Source organism: Leptonotus elevatus, chromosome 10 (genome assembly GCF_054856555.1).
Source record: "Leptonotus elevatus isolate MCC_2025b chromosome 10, RoL_Lele_1.0, whole genome shotgun sequence".
NCBI lineage: Eukaryota > Metazoa > Chordata > Actinopteri > Syngnathiformes > Syngnathidae > Leptonotus > Leptonotus elevatus.
Window position 1 is genome coordinate 15,104,809 of NC_141248.1, and position 17,607 is coordinate 15,122,415.

The window sequence follows — 17,607 nt, forward strand, 5'->3', positions numbered from 1 at the left end:
TACTACTAGTACTTTTGTTACATAAAATTTCCATCCCAAAAATACAGATAACAGATCATTTTAAAGAAAGAGCTATTTATCCAAATATAGCATTTTTCCTCAAAATTGCATAAAATTAATGGCAATTTCCTATTCTCCTAATTGTCGCCAGTACCAATACTTTGAAATAAGACCCGAGGTACTCCCTATTCTTTACAATATCATGTTCTATGCAGCCCCACTAGTCTAAACACAGTCTTCTGATTAATATTGCATTTGTGGAATTAGAGTTTAGCAGCAAAATCCACTCGTTTTCATGAATCTCAGGGGGCGGCCACTTTGCCACTAGCTGTGGACTGAAAATGACATCACATCGCCTAAGTCGTTACCTGAGCCTTTAGGCACTGTGATGTCATTTTCAGTCGACGGCAAGTGGCAGAATGGCCGCTCTCTGAAATGGATAAAAAATGTGTGGATTTTGCTGATTAATTCATATTCCACCAACACAATATTCAATCAGAATGCTTGACTTCCTCTTTAAGCCGACAAGTTCAATATTCACTTGAACCCGTTATAAAAATCATATTTAAAAAAAAAAAAGTTCATCAATTTACAGATTGTTAATTTTACCTGTAGCGAATACCAATCTCTAAGATGCCCATAAATATTCCAGAAGCACAATACAATCGTATTGTTAAATTGCTTTCTTCTGGGGGGCCGGAGGGTTTCCCCAGAGTTGCACTTTACTTTGCCATCCTGGTGTCCGCTAATATATGGGTACCAATTTCCCAAACAGTTTATCCCTTAGTGCGAGAAGTGGCCCACAGCAGTGGAGAAGCTCTGCGCAGTGATTGATGGAGGAGAGTTGGGTGCAGGATTTCACGCAGCGCACCGAGCAGCAGTCACCTCTATAATAACTTCCCACCACAAATGTGCTTGGCTGTGTGTTTTCAGGAAAATGCGCCGAGCGGGTAATTAACATCCATCACATGTGTCAAAATAACTGCTACATTAACACAAGTGAGGCTTTGCTGCACGCATTCAATTGACCTCATGGGGAAATTCTACATGTCAGTGGTTGGTGTAAAGGCAACCAAATTATTCTTATTACATCTCTCTTTAGTTTACAAAATCCATGTTTCCTAATTGCCAAAATGTTGCTTGGATTCATTTCAGTTTTCCGAAATAACCCCCCGTATGTTGAAACATCCCAGGGTTTCATGTTCACAAAATGAAGCCACCTGCTCAGATTGTAATTCAAAGGAGGAATTCCTCCTTTGAATTGCGGACCCCGAGATAAACGTTATCATGTCGCGGCAGCCTCTAGGAAGCGCCTGTGCAGAGGTCGTAGACAGGCTGCTGCAGCTCAGGCCTCTGATAACGTGAACACGGAACATCAATCTGCTTTTTCAATTTTCAAATCATTCATCATTGTAGTGAAATAAGGGATAGCACTGCATTTCCGCAAAACAATGTCCAAAGGAGTTTATTTACACAACTGTAGACAGGAGCAGATGTTTACAGTATTTCAGAGGCCTTCATGCTTGTGTAAGAGTGAAGTGAAACAAGCTGAGAACTGTTATTTCTGTGCTACGATAGGAAGATTTAGCTCTCCAATGCAGTAAGCAGTTTGATTGAGGCAGTTTTACGAGGTACAAGCTTTACATTAACTTAGTCTGAGTTTGTACTTTGTAGACCTTTTGTTTGTACTACGCTACATAAAGTGATTTCCCACACAACGCCAACCTAGCTCTCGGATGTTTCACGTACAACATAATATTATAAAGAAAATTTTGGGGTTAACTTTAAGCTATCATTCTGTTGTATGAAGAGCAACAGGTGGATACGCGTTTATCATATTTTCTACCAACTGACCGAAGAGCATCTCATTGTCCTGCCTGTGACAAAAATGTTAGCATAGACAGATGAGTAGAGATATATTTTTAATGATCAAATAATAATTTTAGACAAATGAAATAAAACACGATAATTTCCTGAGGCATCCCTGATTGGCACCCAGGTTGGGAATCACTGGGAAGGAAATAAAAGCAACAAAAGTGCTGTTTTTGAAATACCGAAAATTACGACAGGGAAGGGATTTAAAGACGCTCCCCTTGTGATACCACCTGTTATTTTTTTCCCGAGGGACAAAAGGGCTGGTCTATTTGCAGAGAGTGTTTGAGTCATGTAGTGACTCAGTGAGGCATGGCTTCACCATTTAAAGAATGTTGTGCTTTCCTGGAAAATTGACTTACCCTGGTGGCTTCTGCCTTTTTGCGGAACATTTCCTCCATTTTCAGCGCCAGGTTTTTCACCAACTTCACACCATCGATTTCTTCCACTCTGACTGATTTTTCAGGTGGTTTGTACTTCTGGAAACAAACAAGCAGCAGGAGAAGCAATTGTTTAAGCTCTCTTTTGTAGCAGTGCTTCTCAATTATTTTTTCTAAAGCCCCCTCCCCTTCAAGGAAGAAAAAAATACAACCCCCCACCCCTGCAACTTTCTGCCGTGTCTATAAATAGTATCAGTTGTCTATAAAGTTGTTTTTTAGGTACACCTCTGCAGAGGAGCTAATACTCCTCATGCAGTAGAGCACCACTGCCACCTACTATAGAAGATGTGCAATTACACTTGATTCTTTTTTTGGGGGGGGGGGGGGGGCACAACAACAACACTTAGCCTGGCAAGCCACACCAACTTTATTGTAAGAAAAAGTGGGTCTGGACAGGCGTCCATAGACAGCGATTTGGCTCTGGCCGAAAACAGGCCGGCCAATCAAATTTATCTATTTGTGTGACGTCGTCTTCGTTAGCAACGTCACTTTTCACTCTTCAAGTTTTTCCCGCAACAACGACATAAGTCATTCACTACTGTCTCTCTTCGGCTGGATGTTGGATTTTTACTCCGTCTACGCAGAAAAAAATAAGAGACTTCAACGAGTCGCTTCTCTGACGTCACTCCGCTCTTTGCTAATTGGTTCATCCCACTGTCTGTTGCCCCGCCTCAGAAATGCGACTGATAGGACGGTTGACCAGGCTCACTCTCCGGCAAATCCGCGAGTGGGTTTGGATTTCAAGGCTAATGTTCATTGGGGTCGAACGCTCCCCCTGCATCGCACCATGCCCACCCCCCCTATTCTGAAGGACTGCTTAAGGGCCACTTGGCGCCACATGTTTAAACTAGTTAAATAGATGACCAATTAGGCCGGTCAAAAACAACAACAACAAAAACATAATCTGAACTATTTATATATATCCGCATATCTGCCGCATATCATTGCTCTTCTGTGTCACAGCTGCATCCTGGTAAATTCTTAAGCAAGGATTAAAGGCCTCCACATGCTGTCTGACAAGATGCAGGAAGCCAATCTCAGATGAACGGCCGATAAGATCCACAAAATGATTGATGGTCTTTATCTGTTTGCAGTCATTGGCTTCACACGCCGCTTCCTTCTGTCTGATTGGATGGAGACGGCCAAGGTGGGTGGCCGGGGAGGGGCGGGGCTGCGTCCAAAAGGCTACGCATGGTAAGAGTGTAATTGAAATGAGTCAGGGCAGAGGAGAAAGATAATAACGTGTCAAGCCTGGACGATTCTGGGTAATGAACTACAGCCCAAATAATGCTGATTCTGCCCGATGCACTGGACCTCCCCTGATACAGGACACTCTCCACAGCTTAGAGGAATATAACATTACATAATCCCTCACCTGACAGGCGCATACACACACCAAACACACACCTCCGATAATGCTATCAAAAGATAAACACAGCCGCAGATGCTTGTGGCTCATTCAAACACACTGCGGATTACGCGCACACAAAAACACACACACTAGTACATGAGGCGACAAATTACCTACTGAAAGGAGGAGTGCGGGCTCGCAGTGGAGCAGAACAGTTCATTTCACGCCTGTCCTCCTCGCCTCAGCACCCGTGTACGCCCCCCCCCCCCCCCTCCCTCACCACCACGCACACAGCCATGCCTCATCAAGATGAGATTAAGCGCCATCCATCAACAATCAGCACTGTTCATGATTATTGATCAAAACAATGGCAAGTGCAGAAGTGAGCCCCGGAGGCGCTGTGTTCTCCTCTTTTCTGAAATATTAGTGAAAGAGTGAACTTCACCACAGAAGCATCTAATGGCCAGCGCCTAACGACCCTTTCACTTTCCTCACAGCTTGCTGCTTTGTGCTGACTAGCTCCAGACACGCCTCCATGAGCAGGGGCGCAGACAAAGTGCTTACATCCACACAAAAGAAGGGAAACTCTGCAGGGTATATCACTATATGTTAATCAGATATTCCTTAAAATGCATATCTGTCCCCTTAAATGCCTTCTCACCTCAGGGCAAGGTAGTCCTTGGTTTTGAGCCTGGAGTCGCTTTCTAAACGCTGTCTGTATGCTCTCGCCATATCTACGTGGATTCACTCTGGTTGTTCCGCCTTCGTCCCACATTCCGGGACATGCAGCGGAGATTCGAGAATTAATCCTGCCACTGCCTTTGGCCGAGGAAGAAGTGGCCTCTGAGCTGGAGTTGCTCCCTGGACGTGGCGCTGTGATGGCCCACAGTTCCTAAAAGAACAAGTTAGAAAACAGAATAACAATTAAGGCTTGTCTGAACAGACCAAAAAGTAATCAAAAGGACATCATGATGCAACAGAAACCAGAAACAATTATACTAGTAAATATATTTTGAATGTTGACGTATTCTGTTCCTCTCATATGGAAACAGAATAAAACATCAGACACATTTCAAAATTATGTAGCAGAATGAAACCCAGTCAGCCACTATTACAATAAAATTGTAATATTTCTTATCTTTTGGAAAATGTGTTTTTAATGTCTTCATTTAATTTAAGACGAGTGTTGGCAAAACAACATAGCAGAGATAAAACAAGTTGGCGTAACAGGAATTAAATTGGTATCTCCCATACCAAATTAATGTACACTAATTTATAATATAAATAACTTTTAATTTTCATAAAACTGTTGTAGTCACTTTAGATAACCTACATTCTACAGCACACACCTGGCCAACAATTGCAGAGTTAGGGAATTTACTTTCGCATTAAACCTCTCCACATTATATATTTAAAAACGGACTTTATTAAGTTAGCTCGTTGGCTAGCAACTAGCGATATGCTAGCTCAGAACACTAACACTAACATTAGCCAAGACAACAAGCATGCCTGAGAAAAAGTATTTTTGACGGAAAAAAAAATCAGAGAAAAGTGTTTTAAACTAGCATTTAGTTAAATATTTTATGCCATGAAATTAACTCTTAATCATGATTCAAACGAAATACGTCACCATTCGCTCTGAAAAAGGGGGCGGGGAAAGCGGCTGCAGCAGTGCATTTCGGGACTTGCAGTATCAATGCGTGTTCGTCTTCTGAACAGCCTGTTCTGGATAGACATTCTTTTAAAACTGATGATTGAATTTCATAATTGGATTTAAAATCTCAAATAAATAAATAAATTGATTAATTAATTAATTAACATTGCAATTTCCAAGGAGAGGAGGGGGAACAGTGTCAGATTACCACGTTTTAATCTTGTGCAACCGATAATTTAGTACTTTTAAAATGCAGTGCATGTTTTAAATACAGTCAAAAACATTAAGTTAGTACAGGAAGAATAATCAACTCAATGAAGACCTCTTGAATCCTGCCTTGCCTAACAAATGTTTTTAAGGGTAGCCAGCTAACCTTGTAATTATTGTAGTTTTTATCATTCTTTCAACATTTACACCAGCCTCTCAAACATCTTCCACCTCTGACAGTCAAGTCTGTCAGGTTCAAATCTAGACTCTCATTCATCACAAGTTACTTAGTGCTCACAAGTGGTCAAAAGTCGTTATTACATCTACCGCATCATGGGCCTTTGTTAAATGGCTGTTCAATTCCTCTAATGAAGTTCAACTCTCCACCTTCGACATCATCAGCCTCAATCCCACACTTGTCCAATTTGCCTCCGTGTCACATTCATATCCAAGAGGTTGAGCCTCTTGACTCCAGGGAGTTCATGGGCGGGATGAGGACAGGAGGGATGTGGAATCAGGGCCGTGGTTAATGGGCCGTATCAAGAGCACGGAACACACACACACGAACACGCGCACACACTGAAAATATCAGGAAGCATCAGAGATGGAAATCAGCATGACAGTGTTCAACTGTGCCGCTGCATGATCAACAGACAAAGTAGAGAAGCATTTTGAAATGTCATTAAATACCTTTTGCAGCAGCTGGGATCCAGAATATTTTGCAGAAATGGATTTAATCTCTCCACCAAAAGCTGATGCCCACAGTTTTACACTGGCGAAAATAAGGCGAAATATAATCAAAATAACATACAAAAACATCCTGCAAAATATTGTGAAAAACAATAATTACATTTGTAACTGACATTTCATGTCCATCCCTACATTTCACTTGCAAATGATCCCTTACACGAAAATGCTCATTTTATAGCACATGCTCCGACCTTCAACCAGCTTGACACAGGCCTATACAGCTAATTGTAATGATGATCCGAATTGGGAACACTACTTTCACTTTTAATAAACTGCTGCCAGTTGGGTTAAAAAGAAGACATAGATAACACAATCATGTAAATCGTAAATAAAAGAAATACAAAAGGCCTATCACTCCATTTTTTTGTAAAACAACAAAATAAAAATGCTGGCTATCATTTAACTAAAGAATATACTTATTATTATTATTAAACCATTATCATTTATATTTGATAGTTTATTTTAAGTCTGCAAGAAAATGGAAGTTTGTTTTTCTTGAACTCACACCATCACGTTTTTGCTATGACACCAGTTAAACAGTTTTAAAAAAGAAGAAGAAGAAGATCCTCATCTAAAATGATTTGCTTAGATCAATACTTTTTTTTTTAAACCTCATTGTTGGAGAAATATTCGTCAAAACGACATTACTGACTGATACTGAAAACTGATACAATTGCTTTCTGATTTGAAAACGAAAAAGAAAGGTTTTATTTTTTTTCAGGGTGGATGTCTAAATGACCAGCGAGGAAAGAAGACAATAATGATTCTAAATGTTTCGTGAAAAAAAGCCTCGACAGGCCTATAGCATAACCATTTTTTTCCACATAGTGAGATACCCCCCCCCCTCATTTCATGCATGCATTCTTTAATTTATTTTAGCACGTTAATATTTTTCGTCATTCAGAGAAACTCTTTATTAAACAATTCCCTCTATTTATTCCATGAACCAACAAACGCGGCCTGTTTAATATTCTACTAAACGTCACGTGACCAAACGCACGCTCAGAAAATCCCTCCACAATACATTATTATTATTTATTTATTAATTTTTTCCCGAAGTCCACATCTCCCGCCAAAATGACTTGTCACTCACACTGACAGAGGGATACCCTGCTGGGATGCCGCCGCCTCCAGTAGTAGCACGCTCAAGCCCGCCACGATGCACAGCGGCAGGCTGACGATGCTGCACGTGCGCTGGACAAGCATCATGTTCGGCCCCAAAAGTGATCCCGGAACCGGCGAGGGGGTCTGCTCCTGTACCCCGTTGAGACAGCCGTCTCCTTCTTCTGTTTTCTTCTTGGGCTGCCGTGTTATCCTTCTATATGACAGCAAACCTCCTCCTCCACGCCATTCCCCATCATGGAGGGAGGGGAGAGGGAGCGAGGGACGGAGAGAGAGAGAGAGAAAGAGAGAGAGAGAAAGAGAGAGAGAGAGAGAGAGAGAGAGAGAGAGAGAGAGAGAGAGAGAGAGAGAGAGAGAGAGAGAGAGAGAGAGAGAGAGAGGAAACAAACTGTGTACTTTTTCACTAAATAAAATGTTTTGCATGTTTGATATATTATTTTAATTTTCGAAATATTACCACCTGAAAAAAACTAATATATAATAATAATAATAATAATAATGCTCTTAAACAATGATTCAATTAAAATGTATTTAGGTTAAATATTTTTTTTTTATCGAAAACATGTTTAGAAACAAACAGTTCGTAAGATTAAATGCAAATCTTTGAATTTAAATACAAGACAACATGGCTGTGATTCTTTTATCACTATAGAGCAATGGCCACCAAACATTTTGAAGTTCGGAGCTACTTCTAATACAAAGGGTTACTAGCTTCTGAACTAATAATACATTTGCCCAAATTACCCCAATAATGTTATATTATACATTATATGTTTTTATTATTAATGGAAATCATTCATGTGAAGACGCTGGTCATGTCAATGATTTCTCATAACAGGAAATAGATAAATAAATACCAATACGCAACACTTATTTTCTATAAATCTGCCAGAGTAAAATTTCTTAAATGGAAATGTGTCGCACATTTTCACATACAAGGCAACTCAATGTGTTTCACACAAGCAACATCTGAAGCATTTAACAGAACGGTTAATAACATTCACAAGCAAAGCAGAGGAAACAAAAGTCATGTACCAAAAGTACTAAAAGAATGTACAGTCGCGTGTACAGGGGGAAAACCGCTAGCTATACTCATGCGGTTGTTGGTAACCAACCAAAGGCGTAAATGTGAGTGTGAATGGATATACAAATGCGCTACAAGTGTGAATTCTAAAAACACTGTAACAGGACGTCAAGAATGAGCCATATAAGTCATAGACGCAAACTTGTGCATATTCCCAAGCATGAATAATGCCCATTTTTTTTTGGGCACATGACCAGTGACCCCAACCGCCACCGGCATCACCAGCACAAGCAGCCGTGTTTCAACCTGAAGCTTTTATTAGTTTAGTAATTGCGTCGTACATCAAAGTTGTGAGGAGCCCCGAACTGTCTGCAATGTGGCGATAAGGCGCTCGGATCGTTGTGACCTCACAATGCTGACTGCTCCCGTGCTTTAATTAAATGTCCAATAAAGCAGTTGTGTGTCATGAAACTGAAGGAAGTCCTTAACTCAGACCTGCCCAAGTGTCCTTGAGCAAGTCCTATGTCAGTCTTACATTACATTTTAGCAGCTCGTAGAAAAATTGGAAAAATTGGCATAACAGGGCGATTTGTGAGAAGAAATGAAACCGAAGAAATTGGCTTGGTTAAATTGCTTTGAATGCTACATCTCATTAAATTTACGAGTTAAGTGATAAAAACATAGATATATGTGTGAACACTATGCTAGGACGACTGTGGTCAATGAGAATCAAAGGTGCCATCACTGTTACATGAACTCTCAACCCAAACAGTTGTAATCACCATCTTGACTTGATTGGACATAAACCTCTTAGAAGGTTAAACATGGGGCACTTCGTGGTGGTGCTAAATCCTGAGGGCTTAACCTCACCCTTTCACAATCAAGAGGAGGCGAGGGAGGGGGATTCATTCACAGTCGACCACCTCCAGAATAGAATGGAAAGCCTTGTCATCGGCATACAACGTTAAGTTACAAAGTTATGAATCAACTCAGTGTGTTTGTTTCAAAAAGGTCAGTTTGTGTATCAAACAACAAGGGTTCTACAAGTCATCCCTGTGGAATGCCATACATTGTGATGATCACTTTGGCCTGTGATTGCTGATTAAATTGATAAATACAGTGATATTTTGAGATATTTTCAAGGGTAGAGTCGTTGTTTGACAGATTTTTACATCTCAACACGCATTCATATTTTTCAGCTCTTAACACGGTGGGAGACTTTGCACTTGTTTTAATGTCTTACCTATTTTTGATTTTTTAATTGTTTTATATTTATTAATGTATTTTTTCTAAATTATGTTAAATTTTATTGTTTTATGTTCGATTTGTTATTATTTTCAGCACTTTCTTTCAGTTGTTGATAATGTGCTCTATAAATGAAATGGAGCTGATTTTTCTAATTTTTGGGAGGGGGGGTGGAAGGTGTGAACCCCGTTCATTTATTTTATTCCCCCCCCCCCCCCAATTTTTTGGGCGTGTTAAAAAAAAATTTTCAATGCATATTTAAGCCTACTAAACGCAAACAATTGAATTTCAAATCCCTACTGCCACCTGTGGCCGGAGATTGAAACTGCATTTTCCCTTCTTCACGTACACAACGCACACATGACGTCACGTTCGTAGACAGAGGGGGCAAATTCAAACCTGAATCCAGTCTGAAAACTATTGGCCAAAGGCTTGCAGGACAGGAGCACCCATTGTGAAAAGCTAAGGTGTTAATCTACAAATTTAAAATGTCATAAATGGTCAAAAACAAAGGCTAATGTAAAGATATTTTTGGCCAAATTGTTATGGAGGAAAGCTTTAATGGGCATTGATTAAATACGGATTTTCACTATTTGCGCTGGCCCGGTTCTATATCCCTGCACTGTATTTTAATCACAAAATTATAAAAGTTTTTTTTAACAGACAGTATTTGCATCCAGATAGTTAAAGCGCTATTAGCAAAGTATGTCAATCAATCAACATGATGTGACAAAAGACTTCGTTTGAAGTGCTGTCGTCTCTCCACACCTGCTTAGTGTTACTTCCCGTGACGGCTTATCCGATGTGAGTGCTTAATCAAGCAAAAGGTGAGGGTTCAGGGATGATCATTTGGGGCCAGGATTAATCGTTGTTAAATCCCGTTCCTGAGGATTTACTCTGACTCGAGGCATGTCATCTTAGCACTTTCTCTCCAGCTCTCAGATATTGAACATCAAGCGACAAGAGGACCCGAGCGCCGAAAACTCCGCAACCATGCGCCATTCGTATTTCACCCCAAATTCCTCCATCTACTTGGGCCCGCAGGGGGAGCCCCCGCTGTCACGCGCAGGCTTTGCGGCGCTCTCTATGCTGATGGCCCTTTTCACCGGGCCGGCCATCGTTCTCAACGCTACAGTGATTATTGTGTCCCTGATGCACAAGCAGCTGAGGCAACCTCTCAACTACGCTCTGGTGAACATGGCTGTGGCAGACCTGGGCACAGCCATGACCGGGGGGGTTCTGTCTGTAGTCAACAACGCCCAAGGGTACTTCTCCCTGGGAAGAACAGGCTGCGTGATGGAGGGCTTTGCCGTGTCCTTGTTTGGTGAGTGAACACAGTAACACGAGTGGCTTTTCAAACACTCAAAGTGACCACGTTGTACTTCTCCAGGCATCACGTCACTGTGCACGGTCGCCCTGATCGCCGTGGAGAGGATGTTTGTTATATGCAAGCCTTTGGGGCACATGACCTTCCGAAAGAAGCACGCATGTGGGGGCATCGCATTGTCCTGGCTGTGGTCCCTAACGTGGAACGTCCCGCCACTTCTGGGCTGGGGCAGGTACGAGCTGGAGGGCGTCGGGACGTCCTGCGCGCCGGACTGGCACAGTCGAGATCCTCGCCACGTGTCCTACATCTTGGTTTATTTTGCCGTGTGCTTTGCGCTTCCTTTCGCCATCATCTTGATGTCCTACACTAAATTAATGTGGACGTTACATCAGGTGGGCTTTTACACAACTGGGTGTGTATCTATTTTTAATCCTTGGCATTCAATCATTTTGCTAAAGTCACTTTGACTTTAATATTAACACGTCACAGGACATAACAGCTTGCATCTCCTATTCCAATTCAAAAACAGGATGGTGTTGTCTCTGATCACTTCAAATGCTTCCTACCTAATAGCATAAACGGTGAGCTACAGTTAAATTCCGCATCAACGAGGACTGTGATAATGGGATGATAATGAGTGGTAGAAGGTAATAAATGTTCCACATGAACCAGGATTAGGCCAGGTATTTACATCATGACTGTAGATCTGTATATCATGGACGACAGCATATTCATCTGTGCAAACAAGGTCAGCGAGAGGTGGGAGGGATCAGGTGGAACAAACCAATTATGAGGCAGCGGGTGCTGCTGTAATTTCTTTTGTTAAAATATTATGCTTCAACAAAGTATTGTATGTTAATGCAATTCTCTCTAGCATGATTAAAAAGGGGCATATGTAAAAACAACAACAAATAATCTCTTGAATTTTAGGGGTTAGAGGGGTGAGTGGGGGGGGGGGGATTCAATATAGGAGTGCTTGGGCACCTCAAAAAATGGGCTAGAAACGCCCATGGCCCTGACCTTAGGTGATGTTAAAATGTAATCTTTTAGGTGTGTGAATGTTCTGGTCAACACAGATCATCTATTCTTATCAAATCTTAAAAATAAAAGAAAAAAAAGACTTATGTACTAATTAATCAGGGTGAAAAGGAAACCCTGTGAGGAAGGATAGTACCCACCAGATGTACCTAATCGCGGATTAAAAAAATAAGTAAATCATCAGCAACACCCTTTTGCAATATTTGTGCTCAATTAAGCCAAAGTGACAAAAGTACTGTATTAATTTGGCGTTACCTTGGTGTCAAGAAACTATATTGAAGTGAGTTGAGGCCTTTCATTTTGACAAAAATCGTACTTTGCTGCCATCTTGTGGTACCTATTGACAATTGCGAGCATCCGGGCATTGCTGATATTTCCGCAACGCAAATGCTTACTTTACACAGTGAAAACAAAGGGCGTATTGTATTGATTTTGCCTGTGACTAGCATACAAACTAGGCAGATTGTTATAGCAGTTTTGAAATCAAAATAATCCTCACAATTCAAATGACAACGATCCAAAGTCCAATGCATTTGAATAGACGGAGGGTCATTTCACCGACCGCCATTTTGACTCAGAATTGTCAATAGAGCAACTTTTTTTCTGCTAGTTAAAAACCTAAAAACAATTGATTTATTGATTGATTGATTTTTGTTTCAAATCAAGTATGAATCACCAAAAAATATACATTTAATTTCTCTACACTCTTTCCCTCCTGACTTACTTTAGGGCTCAAAGTTAGAAGGCGGTGCAGTGGCTAAAGCGGAGCTGAGCGTGGCCTCCATGGTCGTCGTCATGGTCCTGACCTTCTTGATAAGCTGGATGCCTTACGCTGGCCTGTCCTTGCTGGTGGTCTACAATCCACATGTGGAGATGGACCCGCTGGTAGCAACAGTTCCCGTTTACTTGGCCAAGAGCAGCACCGTGTACAATCCCATCATCTACATCTACTGCAACAAACAGGTGCTGCCATCTAGTGGTCATTAAATGACAAAACAAAAAACTTCATATAAATAAAGAGATCAATATAAACACCGTCATCATTAATGTAAAACTGACTCTTATGACACCTTTTTTTGTTGGTTTTAGTTCCGGAAGTACGCAGTGCCTTTCCTGTTGTGTGGCAAGGAGCAATGGCTGGAAGAGGAGGAGGCGTCAGAGGCGGCCACCATGGTGGAGATGGCAACCAACAAAGTGTCACCAGCCTGAAACCTCCAAATGCCGACAGCAAGCACTTGACTGACATCAATAGGCTACATCTAGAATTGTGTCAAACGTGTGAAGTCGTCGGCTTATGGTGGAGTCAAGCTTTTTTTTTTTTGGGGCCATATGTAATATAACAAGAAAAAAAGAACCGTCATTCAGCATAAGTTTATTCAATGATGCCCAATATAAAATAAATAACAGAATTTAAATAAAGACAAGGCCAAATCAAAAGGAAAAAAAATCGTTACAAAACCCAGCATGTTATATATTAAAGCATTTTGCTACTAAGAGATTGATGCTAACCAAAAAGAAACATTTAAGAGCAAATATCAAGACTTTCAAGTAGAGAACATTACCATGGGTCTTTCTGATATTTTTTTTTTACACATTTTACATCTTCTTCTATTTGAATACAGCGTTAAGAACATTAATAAAATTAATTATATTTATAACCATATGAAGAAAAGTGATAGAAACGGCACGTTTCTCTGTAAACTGGAATTTGATCCATTTTCTTGTTTTCCCAGCAGAGCAACGACGCACCATGAAAAGACTCTTTTGATTCTCTTTCATTCCCAGCATTGTAAGATGAGGTGTGAATGACAAATATAGATTCCACTAAACCATACACACGGTCACAAAAAAAGTACAAAATTGTCTCACCTTAATACAGAATTCAGTTTAGAAAAAGGAGAAACAGAAACACAATACACTTACTTGTGCAAAGACAAACAGCTATGTGCTAATATTTAAGACTCAACCAAGTTACTATTTACTCTTTTTTTTTCAGGAATCCCTGACTTGAGGTAAAAGTAAGTTCTTTTCATCTTTAGATTAAATCAACGCTTAAAAGTGTTTACAAAATAATGCATATTTCCAGTTCATCAATTGCTACGAATAGTACACTGTGCCAGTTATGTGCATTCTTTTGTCATCTGCAAAATGACTAGAACACATTTATCTCTTTCTTTTTTTTCCTTTTTTTTTTTTTTAAACGCACAAACATTTCAAAGAGCCCTTTCAATGTGCACACAAAAATGGAAAATCTACATTGTCATGACGGTTAAATTAGCGTACAGCACGCACACGCCGACGGACCAAACATGTACAACGGGATCACGTGAACCCGAAACGTTCTCTTAAAACTCTTCACGGTAAAGCCTGTTTTCGTTAGCACGGCATCTTGTAAATAAAGTTATCTTGTGTTCATTGGCCATCCAGTTTTAGCCTCTTGTCACATTTATTACATACAAGCAGATCCGTAGTTAACCCTGTTTAAAACTCCTCACAAAGATACATTGAGACGATGATATGTTGTCACCTTTGCCAAACGAGGTATGCTCGACGCCAGGTAGGCAGGGTGGGTGGGTGGGCAATGATTTGGTGGAGGAGGGGAGGGGGTCTTTTAGTATTGCTTAGCCCTCCCAACAGATCACTTCCCATCAACTTGACTTCTCCTGCCACCAGAGTGGACGCAGCCCTCACACACTCAAGATGAGATTTCACAAAGTCTTCAAGGAGCCATCAATCATGACGAAAACCCCAGCACCAGCTTTGACAGATAATCATTTAGACCTCCGTTCTTTTTGCTCCACCATCCATCTTTTTTGTCTTCCATCAGCAGCAAAAAGGCATTTTAAATCGGGAGTGACCCTAATAAGGTTTCGAAGAACAAAGAATAAAGCAGCATCGATTTCATTACGAATGAAGACGCAAGCAAATGCGTTCATTGCATCTGTATAGTTGTGCCAGCACGGGGGCCGCGCGGGGGTTCGCCATTTCAAACGTTTCACTTTTATATCATACAACGAGTACCTCACTTGTGCTAAGAAATCAGAACTGTTGTGCAGATAATGTTGGTCACAAAAGCATAACGTCTTCAAAACGCGACCAGAGGCAAAAAAAACATAATATAAAGGCTTTGTATTAGCACAAAACATAAAAGGCAAATCAAAATGCAGCAAATGGTACCTAATAAATGAGTGTCTGATTTTCATCAGAATGGTCCATATTGCTGATCGTTGAAATCATACATAATTACAAAATATAGAATATCTCTTTACAAACTGTCCCATATTATATAACACAATTTACAGCATCTCAACTAGCAAATATTACCCAGGCTAGTCTACAACTTGAAACAACCTGCCTAACGAGTGCATTTATGGCAAATGCTTCAAAAGGAACGCGCTAATTCCTGCATATTCTGTTTGTGTGACTCGGCTGCAGCACGACTACCGTCATCAAATCAGACTAAAGGAAGGAAGGGCCAGGGGGGGCGGGGGGGGAGAAGATGGAGATATGCCTTTCTATGCTTGCATTGAAAACTTGCATGATATGCCAAACCTTTAAGAAAGTGACTGAGGTAATGACATCGTACATCTGATTGTCATCACCCGAACACGCCAGCTGGTAAGAGCATGGCACGTCCTCGCCACTTATCCTGGATGGTCTCTGCCCTGGACCCCTAGGTCAAGCCCTTTGACAGGAAGGTCAGGATATCCCCTTGGTGTTCCGCAGGGCCCGCGTGCTGTGACGTCCTTTGCTGGCAGGGAGAGAAGTTTCCTTTCAAAAAGCACGGGACTTAGGTTTTGCCTTTGTCTTCAGTGTGAAGGCACTTCTTTTGGTCAGAGCCTTTGAATACAACGAGTTGTATTTTCACTGATAGTCCGTCAAGGGTGCTTTTTTTCTGCTATAAAGTCGTGATGCAAATCATCTCGTCGGCCAGGTCCTCTTCATAGGGAGCCCTGGGTTCCGCCTCGGGTTCGTCGTCGCTGTAGCTGGCCGGCGGGTCCTGCAGTTCAAAGCCCCCCGCGGTCAAAAGAGGGAAGACGTTGACGCCGTTGATGACCGGCGCCATGCCGCCGTTCAGCAGGTGGCTGGCCGCGCTCTCCATCTCATCTATCGTCATCTCGCAGGCGTCGGCTATCTCGTGCTTGGTGGCGGCGACAAACTTGGGGTCCATGGCGTACCTCCCCAGGCCCTCTGATATCAAAACCTGTATGAAAGACAAAGTCAGGATAAGATTAGTTTGTTTTGCAAACTGTCATACAAAGAACATATGGAGTTCAAGTTCCTCCCATGTGGCCTATTTTGGATATCTGTCAGTAGGGCTTGGCCTTTAATCAGTGCTTCTCAATTATTTTTGTTAAGCCTGCCCCCACCACAGGTACACCTCGGTAAACTGTAAAAAAAATAATAAAAAAATCTTTCAGCCATTATGGTAACTTTTAAGTGCATATTACATTTTCACAGATTAATACAGGTTTTTAATTTAGCTTAGGAGTAGAAGTCGGATCTTAATATCGTCGCTGCTATGTAAAAAACACTTATGCACCCCCCCCCCCCCCCCCGCATTTAAAAATAAATATTTCTATGTTTTTGGGATGCCTGCATTCAGTTTCATCCCCAAAACATAAACATTTAAAACATAAAATAAAAAGACAATTAAAAAGGAAGGAAGGCAAAAAGATGGCTGGTAGAGCAAAAATAATGTGAAAAACCACTTTCATTGTTCATGTCCATTTTTCCCCCATTTTTCCCACTTATGTCCATTTTTTTCCATTAAAAAATAATTTTTACATTTTTAGGATGTCTGCATTCAGTTTTATCCCAAAAACATAAAAATGTAAAAAATGACAAAAATCAATACTTAAGTAAGTAAATCAGAAAATCAATTCTTTTATAAATACTCTATCATCCTACAAGTTAAAAAAAGGCTATTGAGGAACCTTAATATGAACAAAGGTGGTGAAGAACATACCGCCACTAATTGCCGGTGGAGCAGTCACCTGCGTGGCCAGAACTCATACTGTTACGTTGGAACAATTTATAAGTTATGGACAATTTTAACTTTGTTGCTTCACATTTGATTAAACGTACATTTGTGCATGCAAAGAACTTTCTGAATTTTCAGACTCTTACGGTAACGGCCTATTTTATAATTATTATTTTTTTACAGTGTAGCGGAGCTAATAGTCCTTGCATATGCTCTGACAATGAGTGCACCAGTGCCACCTACTGTAGTTGATGTGCAATTACACTTTATTCCAGTATGGCAAAAAAACAAAAAACAAAGGACAAAAAACCTGGGATTACGCTGACATTTAATTGTTCGTTCTTTTAATTAACTCATTCACTGCCATTGACGGCTATAGACGTAAAAAATTCATTTGAACTATTTCTATTAAGTTTTCCACTTTTGTTAACAAGAGTATGAAAACCTAGAATTTTTTTATTGTACATTTAGAACAGAAATACACTTTTTGATTAATCATGAGTTAATTATTTAAGTAATGTGATTAATTACAGTAAGACATTTTTATTCACCTGACGCGATAAAAAAAAGAAGAAAAGATTATAGAAAATTGG

General features: G+C 40.7%; 3 protein-coding genes across 19 annotated transcripts in view; 1 reads left to right on the forward strand and 2 right to left on the reverse strand.

Annotated features, from left to right (window-relative positions):
* The window catches only part of cacna2d3 (calcium channel, voltage dependent, alpha2/delta subunit 3), a 33,368-nt gene extending 20,397 nt beyond the window's left edge, over window positions 1-12,971 (reverse strand). The window contains exons 1-5 of one of the 6 annotated variants that reach the window (XR_015096229.1): window positions 12,755-12,971; window positions 7,368-7,614; window positions 6,215-6,296; window positions 4,325-4,555; window positions 2,235-2,351 (exon numbers count right to left, since the gene is read on the reverse strand). Coding sequence is in view for 5 of the 6 variants with exons in the window: in XM_086086227.1 (XP_085942353.1) it covers window positions 2,235-2,351; window positions 4,325-4,555; window positions 6,215-6,296; window positions 7,368-7,483 (546 nt within the window). In the remaining variant the exon portion in view is untranslated. The other 5 variants (XM_086086227.1, XM_086086226.1, XM_086086228.1 and 2 more) reach the window with 5 other exon arrangements.
* On the forward strand, window positions 10,582-14,456 carry LOC147167286 (parapinopsin-like). Its single transcript, XM_086086231.1, has 4 exons — window positions 10,582-10,989; window positions 11,056-11,384; window positions 12,760-12,993; window positions 13,120-14,456. The coding sequence occupies exons 1-4, from the start codon at window positions 10,659-10,661 to the stop codon at window positions 13,237-13,239; spliced, it is 1,014 nt and encodes a 337-aa protein (XP_085942357.1). The 5' UTR covers window positions 10,582-10,658; the 3' UTR covers window positions 13,240-14,456.
* The window catches only part of cacna1da (calcium channel, voltage-dependent, L type, alpha 1D subunit, a), an 82,491-nt gene continuing 78,270 nt past the window's right edge, over window positions 13,387-17,607 (reverse strand). For all 12 annotated transcript variants that reach the window (XM_086086225.1, XM_086086219.1, XM_086086223.1 and 9 more), the window contains one exon: window positions 13,387-16,234. In XM_086086225.1, coding sequence (XP_085942351.1) covers window positions 15,929-16,234 — 306 coding nt within the window. In that variant the 3' untranslated portion in view covers window positions 13,387-15,928. The remainder of the gene's footprint in view (window positions 16,235-17,607) is intronic.

Excerpts from the sequence above, each read along its gene's own strand:
- LOC147167286 (XM_086086231.1), top strand. The coding sequence starts at position 10,659 with ATGCGCCATTCGTATTTCACCCCAAATTCCTCCATCTACTTGGGCCCG. Across the intron at positions 10,990-11,055 it reads CTTTGCCGTGTCCTTGTTTG|GCATCACGTCACTGTGCACG; the intron begins GTGAGTGAACAC and ends GTACTTCTCCAG. Across the intron at positions 11,385-12,759 it reads TAATGTGGACGTTACATCAG|GGCTCAAAGTTAGAAGGCGG; the intron begins GTGGGCTTTTAC and ends GACTTACTTTAG.